At 34.6% G+C, this 12,633-nt stretch overlaps 1 protein-coding gene across 7 annotated transcripts in view; it reads right to left on the reverse strand.

Moving 5' to 3' along the window:
* ANKRD17 (ankyrin repeat domain 17) overlaps window positions 1-12,633 on the reverse strand; it is a 163,049-nt gene that overhangs the window by 65,938 nt on the left and 84,478 nt on the right. For all 7 annotated transcript variants that reach the window (XM_060654891.3, XM_060654890.3, XM_060654887.3 and 4 more), the window contains exons 3-7: window positions 9,586-9,742; window positions 5,837-5,984; window positions 5,449-5,596; window positions 4,068-4,301; window positions 1,332-1,426 (exon numbers count right to left, since the gene is read on the reverse strand). In XM_060654891.3, coding sequence (XP_060510874.2) covers window positions 1,332-1,426; window positions 4,068-4,301; window positions 5,449-5,596; window positions 5,837-5,984; window positions 9,586-9,742 — 782 coding nt within the window. The remainder of the gene's footprint in view (window positions 1-1,331; window positions 1,427-4,067; window positions 4,302-5,448; window positions 5,597-5,836; window positions 5,985-9,585; window positions 9,743-12,633) is intronic.

Here is a 12,633-nt window from a genome sequence, read left to right on the forward strand (position 1 = left end):
ACTACTGGCAACTCCAAGATGCTCTAATTTTTTTTTTTAACCACTAATATAAATTTTCCTTCTATATATTACCTCACAGACATTTCATCTTTTTTTGTACACATCACACCCATTTTTACCTCTGTGTTTGCCATGTTACACAACTTTAATGCCCCATTACAATGGTTACTTTGCCTTCCTTTGGCTCAGAATTTTCTACCTCCATATATAGTCAACTCCTACATTTCTTTTAAAGTCCAGTTTAAAACCCCATTCTCTTAGCAAGCTTTGAAATGTCGGGCCACTACTAATATCTTTCATCTACTTATAACACTTCCAGTACGTACTGATTAGGTCTACAAAATGCTCTATTTTAATTTCTTAATCTATATACTTTCTAATCTAGTGGTGGTCACAAGGATGTTTTAAGTTTCTTATCATGGGGATATTACTGATGTGTTTTATATGCATTATACCATTTAATCCTCACAACAACCCGAGAGAAGGATATTATCCTAATTTTAACAGATGGAAACTTAAGACCTTGAAAGAAAACTCGTGTTTCTTCAAAGGATAATTTACTAAAGGAAATATTAGCATGACAATAAAGAAAACAAAGATAACTCAGGTTTTAATTAGCTACCTAATATTTTTAAAAATTAGTAATTAAAATTTAACTTCCTTTCAATAATCATTCTCTGAAGGGAAGTTGAGATAAGAAACTTAAATTCATTTGGTGCCTTTTTCCATCTTTGGCATGTTTTTCTCGTAAATCTGTCTACAATGTTATTCTGATCCATTTCTATGCCACAATTCATATACTGAGATACAAAAGTTTAAGAGGACTATTATTACCTGTTCTTAAGTACAAACTCTAAAAAGAGAGTTCTTACAAAAGGAATTAAAAGCTCAGAAAACACCATTCATATAGGGGGAATTATGTTACACAAATAACACTCTAATTTCAAATTTTTCAGAAGTTACATTTTTGGTTTGATGTATTTGCTATGCTTAGTATTATATGCATACTTGTGGTTTATATTCTTCTTAATATCCTTGATCAATTTTTTAAATAGTTGTTTTTTGTACCAACTATGTAAAACCAGCATAGTTATGGGAGACTAGGAAAACAAAAGTAGTTCTGTAAAATTCCAGAAAGCATCTTTAATAGAAGTTAATATTGTACAACTGGCTCTGAACACTGGTCACAATTCAGATAGCTGAGGTTCTGTTCTACAATAAATCTATAATAAACAAATCTTTGAATTCAAGAATAAGGTCCCCAACATACGCTAGCACTATCTTTATGAAATATACAGATACATTTCATGTATGTATTTCACCAGTCTTACCATGCAAGCCTCCATTAGAGCAGTGTGCATTTCATCTGTTTTATGCTCTTGATCTGCCCCTGCTTCCAAAAGAAATCGCACCATCTCTAGGTGTCCTAAACCAAAAATGTGTAAGATTATTATAAGATATTTTATTATTCCAAAAAATGTAAGAAAAAGTTACAGTATTTTAAAAAGTTATATTTAACTTATAGCAATAAATTTATAAGCATAACACTAAAGTCAGCTACAAGCCACCCTCAACTGTCACACATAAATTATACAAGTGATTCTTGCTCTTCTACTCTTTACCCTGTTGCCGCTACTACAACCCCAATGCAACTAAGCAAAGATGTCACTGAAATCTAAAACCCCAAATAACCCTTCTATAACCTTTTCTAAGAGCTGAGGTATGCTCTATTTATTTATGGTATGGAACAAATTAGCTTTTGTGAATTAGTTGCCTGGGATAATAATAATTGAAGTTATTTCTATGAGGAAATGTGTTTTTTAAGTTTCAATTACTAACTCATAAACTTTTTAAGAACAATCTGCCTGTAAATTGGGAACTGTATATATAAAAAAATATTTTCGAAACCACACCATTTAGTTTACACTTACGCATTTATTTAGATATCATACACATACACACACACACACATATATGTGTACATAATATATACATACACACACACACACTCTTACCCTTGTATTTACATTTATGTAGTTTCAAATAAACCATATGCTTCAGTTCAAATAAAGACATCTTACGAGTAGTTAAAAAGACAAGGACTTCAGACACTATGCAAGTAACAATAGAAAAGTGACTTAATTTTTTTCCAATATTGTTTGTTAAGAGTTGCAGTCAATGCTCAATCAGGACCAAGGGGAAGGAGCAGATGGTAAAATCATAAACAATTAAAACTAACTTCAATAAGTAACTTAGCATCTGCCGTATTTTGTTTTTGCTACCCACCTACCTCCCTTTCCTCTCTGTCATTCTCCCTTCCCAAAGATCCACATCAACGTTCAGTCTCAGCCTGAGTTCTATCCCTTCCGCATCTTCTCCTTGTCAATCTATGTCCTAGAAGACCTCACCCAAAATTAGAGGAAAGGGAGAGGGTCCATGGTTCCTTGTAAGTAGCAGAGATGTTCTCCACCAGCTCAGTTCTATATCCAGCTTCTAATTAAAGCCCGCAAGCCCCAACCTCAGACGCCCCTTGGAAAGCAGGGTGGGGCTATAAGCAAAGGAGAGAGGGAAGAGTAGTTATATGTAGCCCGGTCTCAAAGCTCTTCTGGCCAGCTGGGACTAAGTGGTAAAAACAGCCAGTTCCGGGTTCAAAAGTATTTGTGAAAAGGGGAGAGAGACACCCAATCAATCAGCCTGTCCTGGAGAGGCTGTCCCAAGGCTTAATTCCTCTCCTCCCAATGAACATAAGCCTCTGCCTAATTACCAAACAGTACTAGGGAAGTAAGGGATCTCAGCTGTGTTTCCTAACCATCCTTACCTGAAGCTCTGTTAACACCAATCAAAAGCACTTTAGATAGAGCATATTTTCACATTTAACTTATATTTTAGTCATGTATGTATTTAAGGGTTATTTTAACCATTGTTTGTAAAGGAAATTTTTCCAGATGACCTTACACAACCTTGGCCACTCTAAAATAGAATGAAACAAAACAACACCAGAGCCAGTACTAGGGTAGGGCAATCAAGGGCCTACGTGTAAAATTTAAGGAAGTGTTCTCTCACAAGCTTGGTGGGTGAAGTGATTCAGCCATTGAGAGTAAGTGCCTCCTTGAACTCTGTACCTTGCCTTGTAAGCGCTGTTTCTTGACACCTAATGGTCAAGATTATCACTTATTTTATGATACAAAAATGAAACAGCTGCAGATGGTATGAAAGCAGACATAAAATTTGGTTTTTAAAAAGTTCCTTAGTTAATAGCCATTTATCTGTCGAAAGGGTAGACTTTGAGAAGTATTGGCTCTGTGGTTATCTTTTTTAGAATCTAGAATCTAGAGCATTAACTAGCTGAAGACCAAGACACTTTCCAGACAATTGTCTTGCCCTCTCAAAGGAGGGTATGTTTCTGTATTACCCATATTTTCAGGTTGATTGACATCATTTAAAATATCACATACCCCTTTTATATTCACATATACATATACAAAGGTATGGGTACGTGTTTTTCTCACTTTCAACCAGCTCTTCCTTCTAACTTTATGAAATGTATTGACGATACTCTAGAATTGTTCTTTAGAGTTCAAACTCTCTTCACACCACTTTTCATTTCTCAGATCTCCTCCAGTCTCTTCAATTTTTCTCCTTTCTTCTTAGTATCATGAGAAATAGCTTAAGAACATTCCTATTAATGGATCATTCTAGCTACTTTGATTGTATTTACGTCTAAATTTATAGGCTAAATACTTCTGGAGTCAATAGGATTCTTTCGTGTGAACCATGAAAAATATTCTGACACAAAAACCATTAAAAAGTACAGTGCATAATTAAAATTAAACAACTGAATCATGTAACAGTCATTTTTCATTGACATATATTTATAATATTAAGTCTATATTTTAAAATTTTACATATTGAACTCTGAAACACTTTAAACCCTTTTAGGTTAATTACATACCATATTCTATTGCCACCTCTTAATTTGCTTTTTAATTTAAAAACTCTATTATATAAAATAACTGTCATCTCATGTACTTAAAAACTTTGTTTTAAAAAAATGTTTTATACCGTACCTTTGTAACAAGCTAATGTAAGGGCACTCTCTTTAAATTCATTGGAATGCGTATTAATGCCAGCCCCATTTTCTAGCAGCAATCTGGCTACTTCCACATGTCCAGCACTTCCAGCTTCCATAAGAGGAGTATGACCATTTTCATTATGGTCCTCGATACTAGCACCGGATTCCAAGAGCACCTTTACAACATCTACATAGCCTCCAGCACAAGCGTATGTAAGTGCTGTATTGCCTATTTTAAGAAAAACAAAAAGACATTAACATAAAATATCAAAATAAAAAGATCCTAATTTAGCATCAGGAAGAAAACTGAAATGGGAGACTATAATTTTAATAAATTTAGAAAATATATATCATTCCTTTCCCATTGCCTTTTATCTTATTGAAATCAACTCCCAATTCTTTCCATTTAGTATCAGGGTCAAATATATATGGAAAATAGACACACTTAACACGACTGTAGAGTTATCAAAGAACTGAGCAATTCTGAAATTAACTTTTCATATAAAAAAAAAGTTATGTTCATTGTAACCTTAATTGGAGAAATGTTTCAGAAGCTTTATTTTGGGAGGATAATTATTCATCATATATAGGTACATCTCATACTGTTCCTTTTAATTATACATATTTGATTTCCTACAAATTCAATTATCAGTTAACTGATCAAAGCTACATAATTTCAAAAACATTCCTTCTTGATGATAAAAATCTCCTGTGTTACAAGGGGAAAAAAAAAACCTTCTGGGTAAAATAACGATTTCTAAACCCCTTCCAACCAGAACCTGTAAGATCATAAAAATTCTTTCAATTATTTAACAAATTTGAAAATCCTGCATGAAGATGCACAAAATATATTTTCATTTAATTTTTAGAAGTTTTATATAAATCCATCCATGCCCAAGTCTGAAAAAAAAATAAAGTTAGTTCAAACTAAAGTCATGTCCATTGTAGGACACAATGTTTTCATAATTTTTTTTTCTATAGGCCACAATTTAGTAACAGTAGACAATGATAGACCTGCCTTTTGTTCCATATCCTTCTTGTTTTCCCTATCTTCCCTTCCCTTCTTCCCTGAAAAATAGGAAACCTGGATTGAAGAACTATAGCCCATTTCCAAGAGGGTAGTCCTTCTAACTGGGCCAGTGTTTAATTTAATCTAAAAGAACCTCAAAAGGCCAACTAATCATCCTCAGACACAAAAGAGAAACTTTATTCAAAATATTTCTATACTTTAAATCTAATGCATACACTTAGGAAAATGTGCAGTACTTCATAATTAGAGCACTGCAAAAGCTGTACTAATGATGATTTTCATGTGACATAGTTATTACCAAAAGGTGCTAATATTTAACAAAACTTAAAGAAGAAACATGAATAACCTGTTGAAGACTGTGCATTGACATCGGCTTTATGAGCTAGCAGCAACTTCACAATTTTGACATGTCCTCCATTAGCAGCAGCCATTAAAGGTGTAATGTCACCTTTGATTCCCCTATCTTCCACATTTGCATGCATTGCCAACAAAACCTTATGAAAGAAAAAGTTTAAATGATATTAGAAAACAATATATTCATCAAAACATGTGGAACATGTTTACGTTAACACCTACCTAGTGATTTATAGTCACAGCCCATAACCACAACATGTATCTAACAAAAATTTGTTGAAATGAGCCTAATGGTTGAGTTTATTATTTCTTGTCTAAGTAGGCCAGATTAAAAAACAAAAACAAAAATAGCCCATGTGCTTTATTTTGATACTACAAACCTGTGCAAGCTCATAGTATCCAGCAGAACAAGCTAAACAAAGGAGGCTCTCCCCTTCCTCAGTGTGCTCATTTACGCTCCGCCCTTCAATGAGTAACTTTCGCACAGCATTTACATCTCCTTCTGAACAGGCTTCTGCCAAACTGCGGCTATTAGGGAAGAATATTATAACATCAGCATATAAAAATGTTAAAAATTACACACCATAAGTATTGGTTTTTGAGGTTAATCTGGACAGTCGTGCTAAACAAGAATGATCACTTCAATATGATCCATAAGAAACAGAAAACTGAAAATGACTCAGTTCACTAAAATCTACTCATAAAATTCACTGAATTAGAATTATCAACATTATAAGATGTTTATAGCTATGCACTGAAGTACAAAGCCCACTTTACTATCACTGGAAAAAACCCAAAATTCTAAAACATAAAATTTATGGAAAATCACATGAACAAAATACAGGTAATAATTATACTTCCTTTTTGCTTGGTCATGAGAAAACTTATATAAAAGTTAATAAAAATGTATTTAATAAAACAGGTAAAACTTATACTAATTATAAAGGTCTACTTGAATCCTTCCATCAGTTAAAGGGAAATCAGACAGGAAAGTTACAAGCATATAATTTTGAGTAAAATATGAATAAACGATAAGGAAATTCTTTTTTGAAGTATTTACTTATGTATCGTATTTTGTCGAAATCTGAAAAATACCCAGGCGAGACAAATGCTAAATTCAAGCAAAAGGAAAGTAGAAAAAGTGGAACAACAGAAAATTAGACTGAGAGTAAAGTGTTTGCCCTATAAACTTCCCAAAATAATTCCAACTATGGACATTTCTAAAAATTCTCTCTATTTTTGGATAAAACCCATCCGAAGAAAAACACTAAATCCAGTGCTCTTAATTAACATTCTCTTTATTTCAAATATAAGTCAATTCTTATATCATCCTTTTCAAGGTCCTGTCACTTCTGGTACTGAAGTCATCCATGGAACCTCTTTTCTATACCTTTATTATTACTGCCACCCAGATTCAAGAACATCATGTTTAGCCTGGATTAATGGCAAAGTCTCCTAAACAGTCTCCCTGCTGTTACCTTTGTTTCTCTTCAGACTCTTTCAACATGGCAGCCTGAGAGATCTTGTTTAAAGGAAAGTATATCATGGCATTCCTCTGTTCAGAATCCTCCATTTGGCTTCTGATCTCACACTAAAAGCCAAAGTACTTACAAGAGCTGTCCAGTGGTAGGGTCTCACACTCCTACTTTTTACCTCTCTGGTTTCATCACCTATTCATCACTCTTATTCTTTCCACTTTAGCCACACTGATTGGCTTTCCTGCTTTTCATAAAAAATGCTAATTAAGCTCCAACTCTAAGATACCTGTATTTGCTGTTCCTCTGGCAAGACCTCTCAGACACAGCTCACACCCTTACCAATTTCAGGTCTTTGCTAAAATGCCACCTTTTAAGGGAGGATCTCCTTGACTACTCTTAAAAATGCACCATGACTTCCAACCTCAAACGTTGCCCTGGCACTTTCCCATTCAACTTTTCCCCATAGTTCTCATCATCGTGTGCCATGTTACATATTTTACTTACTTGTTAACTGTATTGTCCCCTTACCTACGTCAATGTCTTGAACAACACTTAGTGTCCTTGTCTCGTAATTTCCCATTTTAAAGGACACTAACAGTCCTCAGACCCAGTGTTCTCTATTACCTTTAAACAAATGTAAGACAAATCCTTCCTACAAGACATTTCTGTGTAAGAACATATCTTTTCTCTCTTTCACATGGACTCTTATATTTTCTTTCTTCCTCAGGCACACACACACCCTACTCTACTATCCCATTCAGGCTTGCATTCAGACATTTCCATATGTGTATGCTAGCTTTAAAACAAGCTTATAGGAATTACTGTAGCAACAGTTCAAATTTCAAACTTATGAGATCTGGCACATGGCACCACACTTAACTAATAAAATCTAGCATATAACATCAATGCACTCCACTATACTTCTCAAGCTTTGCTGAATAAATGATTGTCACAAACATGCTCTGTTCTTCTAATATACTCAATGCCAAAGAATCAGTGACTTTTTATTTTTCTGTTCTATTTCCTGCTTGAACTAGCCTTAATATACTCTTCAAGGTGCTTTTAACTTTCTTTCTTGACAGTCTAAACAGGCACCATATTTAAGAGAATATCAATAATATTACAGGGTAGTAAAACTGTTAATTAAGAAACAGAACTTGAAGTTAACAAAAGAAAGAGGGTCAATCTATGAGAAGAACAGTAAATTAATAAAAACACAAAAATCTAAACCAATGAAGATGAATACAGAGCCAAGAGAAACAGCAAATTTTCTTGTTAATACTATACAACTTCTTTTTCATGCTCTTAAAAGATGTTACATAAAAACACTATTATACAAAGATAATCCTTTTTTTTTTTTTTTTTTTTTTTAAGAGAGACAGTGGGTACAAGTGAGCAAGGGGCAGAGAGAGAAAGTGAATCCCAGGAGAAGAGTTGGGGAGGGATGGCAGAGAGAAGTGGGACTCACCAAAGTGGGGCTCAAGCTCACCTGACATGGGACTCAAACTCATGAACCCTGAGATCACGACCTGAGCCAAAGTCAGATGCTTAATGACTGAGCCACCCAGGTGCCCCAAAAGACAATCCTTAAATGCTATTTTTTACACTCTAAACCCATATATAAAAGAATACTCCCATTTTCTCAACTGGTTAAAGGCAACTGCTAAAACAAGCCTCTGAGTAATCAAAAAAATGTAACATATTAATAATTCTTTTACATTTGCTTCCTTAAAGCTTATATCCATTTTTCATATATTATCCATAATTGGTTTTATATATGAGATGGTATGATTTTTATTGAGTGAGATCACCAGAAAAACTTAAAATAGCAAAGTCACAAAATATTCACTGAGCTGTAACTATAAAGTACTATAGAAAAGAAATTATAGGGGATACAAAAATAAAATCCCTGGGACTCACTTACATTCAAATTATGGGAACTAGATCCATGATATTTTTTGAACATTCATAAAACAAATAAATTAAAACCTTGCTATTTAAAATGGTCAGAACAGGGGCGCCTGGGTGGCTCAGTCGGTTGAGCATCCGACTTCGGCTCAAGTCATTATCTTGCGGTCTGTGAGTTAGAGCCCCGCATCAGGCTCTGTGCTGACAGCTCAGAGCCTGGAGCCTGCTTCTGATTCTGTGTCTCCCTTGCTCTCTGCCCCTCCCCCACCCATGTTCTGTCTCTCTCTGTCTCAGAAATAAATAAACATTAAAAAAAAAAATTTTTTTTAAATAAAATCAAATGGTCAGAACAATGCACATGAACTAGAAATGGCATGACTAATTAGAAAGCATTTATTTCTTTGTCACCAAAACATTAAAAGACAGCAAAATCTATTAAATAAGCAAAAGCTCTTTTATAACATATTGGCTAAGAAGTCAGTCTTGCATCACTGGTGTCTGAGCTTTGCCACTTGTCAGCTATTTGATCTTGATTAAGTTATTTGCTTCCCTTGAGCTTTTCATGAGTCAAACGAGAGTAAAAACAAAATCCATTGCTTTAGGGCTTTATGTGAGTAAAAACGAGGTATCACACATAGTATTTCACATATACTTCCATGCCATACACAAAAATAAAAGCTCAGTGAACATTAGCTACTTTTAAGAAAACGTTTTTATATCAATCACAGAGAAAATGTTCTTACTTGTCCGACTGCCCTGCATTCGCTGTGCTTTCAGCTCTCATCCGGGTAAGTGCAGCAGCAGCTTCATCCAACGCACAACTAACAGACGACGTCAACCTCCGAAGCACTTCAGGATCTGCAAAGGCTTTACCATCAGCCGTAGATAATTTGCCTATTCCTATTATATTATTTTCACACCAATATGGACACACCCAAAAGGAGAAACAAAGCAAAAGTCAAGTTACTTAACTCTATATATGTTAGCAAACAACCTTCAAATGTTACACTTGACATATATATTGTCTGCCTGGAATCTTTTGGGAAATCACTGTTCTCCAATTCTCTAATAATCTTATTCCTTCCATGTGGTCTGTAAGTGCTTGACCCTGTGACTCTCTGGTGCCAGAAATGGGTCTTTGGCCTATGCTGGAACAACTAGGAGTCCTCACTCAGACTTTTGCGTTGGTTTGGTAGGACCTATATGTTCAAAGGTTACTAAATTGCTAAGATGTGAGTGATGAGCTATTTGGCGACTTTCATGACTACGGAGAAAAAAAGACCACACAAAATACGTCAATTAGAGGAGAGGAGGGCAGAGAAATATAAAGAAAACAGAGTTCTGATAACGTTATTTTAGTCCCAGGAATCAGAACAATCCCCATACTTTCGGTAGATCCCCACTTTTGCTTAAGACTGTTTAGGTGGCTTACTACCACTTGTGACCAAAAATGGCCTAACAAGACATAATAGGCCATACATACAAAAGATAACCTATATATAAGCACCTATTTATTTCAAATTACATCTATAACTTATTACATGTACTCAAAATCATATCTAAAAATCATTCAGAACAGCAAAAGAAAACAAATTCAAAAGCAGAACTGGTTAGTAACCACCTGCATGAATATAATTTACTGCTTTTCCAGATATCACTACAAAGCAAATTTATCTTTAACCTTTATTATTCTAACTCAGTGGTGCTTAATCCAGGCTGCCCATCTCAGCAGAGCTTTTCAAAAATACAGATGCTAAGCTCTCCTCCATCTAAAGATGTATTAAGTAAGAGGTGGGGCCTAGGCATACATATATTTTTAAAGTGCCAAGATTCTAATGCACAGCCAGGATTAAAAACATCTGCTCCAACTTGAAGATAAACACCTAGATATTTTGGATCACTACTCCTCAACATGTGGTACATGGACAAAAAGCATTGCTGTCATTTGGGAGCATGTTAGAACTGCAGAATTTTAGGCCCGAAGATTTACTCATCCAAAACCTGCATTTTTAAAAAAAGGTCCCCAACCAATTCAGAGGCACAGTAAAGTTCAAGAAGCACTATCACAGGTTTTAAAGCAAACTAATTAACTAAGACATCAATCCAAAAAAAACCACTCAAATGGTAATAGTAAACATATCCTTTCACATTGGAAGGGCTTAATAACATCATATAAGTTTGTGTTTAAAGTTCACAAAAATTGGGGTGCCTGGGTGGCTTAGTCAGTTGAGCATCTGACTTCGGCTTAGGTCATGATCTCACGGTTCATGAGTTCGAGCCCCATGTCGGGCTCTGTGATGACAGCTCAGAGCCTGGAGACGGCTTCACATTCTGTGTCTCCCTCTCTCATTGCCCCTCCCATGCTCACACTGTCTCTCTCAAAAATGAAAATAAATAAACATTTAATAAATTAAAAAATAATAATAAAGTTTTACAAAAGTTTATACTTATCTCCTTTTATTTCTGAAAAATCCAAGATATCAAATACTACATCTTATAGAACCAAAAATAATTCTGGCAGGAAACCGTTATGATTTTAGATATTACAAATGGTCAGACCAATCAAACTTGGTATGTGTTACAATCAAGATGTGCAAGGAATAAAGACAGTCTCAGTCTGATAAAACGGATACCTACTATATAATTTGTGTCACTAAAAATAAAATCCAACCATAGTCTGAATCTGCTATAGTAGTATTTATTAAGATATTTATGATTAGTTAAGTATCCTAACACTATAGAAACCAAAGCCACAGATGCATTTTCACATGAGACAATAGCTCCAATTTTTTAGCCAATTCAGATCAGTTATATAACAATTATTTGTCAATAACAGCAAGAGAACTAGGGAAGAGGATATATCTGGATTAGCAGAAAGTAACCACTGCCTTAAAAAGAAAGAACAATGAAAACAAAATATTCCACATTAAATTTTTATCTTCTCATATCTTCATAAGTAAAGATAACCATTTTAGTAAATATAACTAGGTAGGAAGTAACCTAAGATATAAATGGTAACCCTTCAAATAACACACTGATTGAAAATGAATTCATTGTAGCTACTCTGGATTATGATGATCCTTTTTTTTACTGGTCTTATCCAGTTATTAAATATTAATCAATGAAGATCAAAAATCAGAAAAGATGTGGTCAAATGATTCTTTCCCAATTCTAACATTTAATCAACTGAACAACAGAACCATGTCACTTGTGACCAAAAATGTCCTAACAAGGCAGTATAGGCTACATAAAATACAGAAGAAAAAAAGTACATTGAAAAATTACCTACATTTCTGATTTTAAGATAATTATTTTCTCTTTTTTCCCTAAGACTTACTCAACCTAATTCCCACTTATGAAGACAAAAAAAAAAAAAAAAAAAAAAAAAAAAAAGAGGAGAAATAATGGACTTAGCAGAACAGAATAAACAGAAACATAGATATCAAAAGAGAAACAAGGTGATCAGCCCATCAGGACTCAGGAAGTACAGGTCCCAGATACAGGGGTGAGGCTTGGGTCATTATACAGAGAGACTAGCTGAACACTGTGAGAAGCAGTCAAACACTCAAAGACTCCATTCCCAAACAGCACAGCCAGATGATTGTTCTCTATAGAAACCAACCAGAAAGGCCCAGGATTAGTAGTCATCAGATACAGATGAGAAAGAGACGTTATACTAAATGGAAATGAAGATTAAATAAGTGTATGCATGTCAAACAGTGAGATCCTCAGCCTCTTCCCACTCTAAGCTCCCAAAATTCAGGTAGCCAGGTTTATCATTCACCAGACAA

This window comes from Panthera onca, chromosome B1 (assembly GCF_046562875.1).
Source record: "Panthera onca isolate mPanOnc1 chromosome B1, mPanOnc1 haplotype 2, whole genome shotgun sequence".
Classification (NCBI taxonomy): Eukaryota; Metazoa; Chordata; class Mammalia; order Carnivora; family Felidae; genus Panthera; species Panthera onca.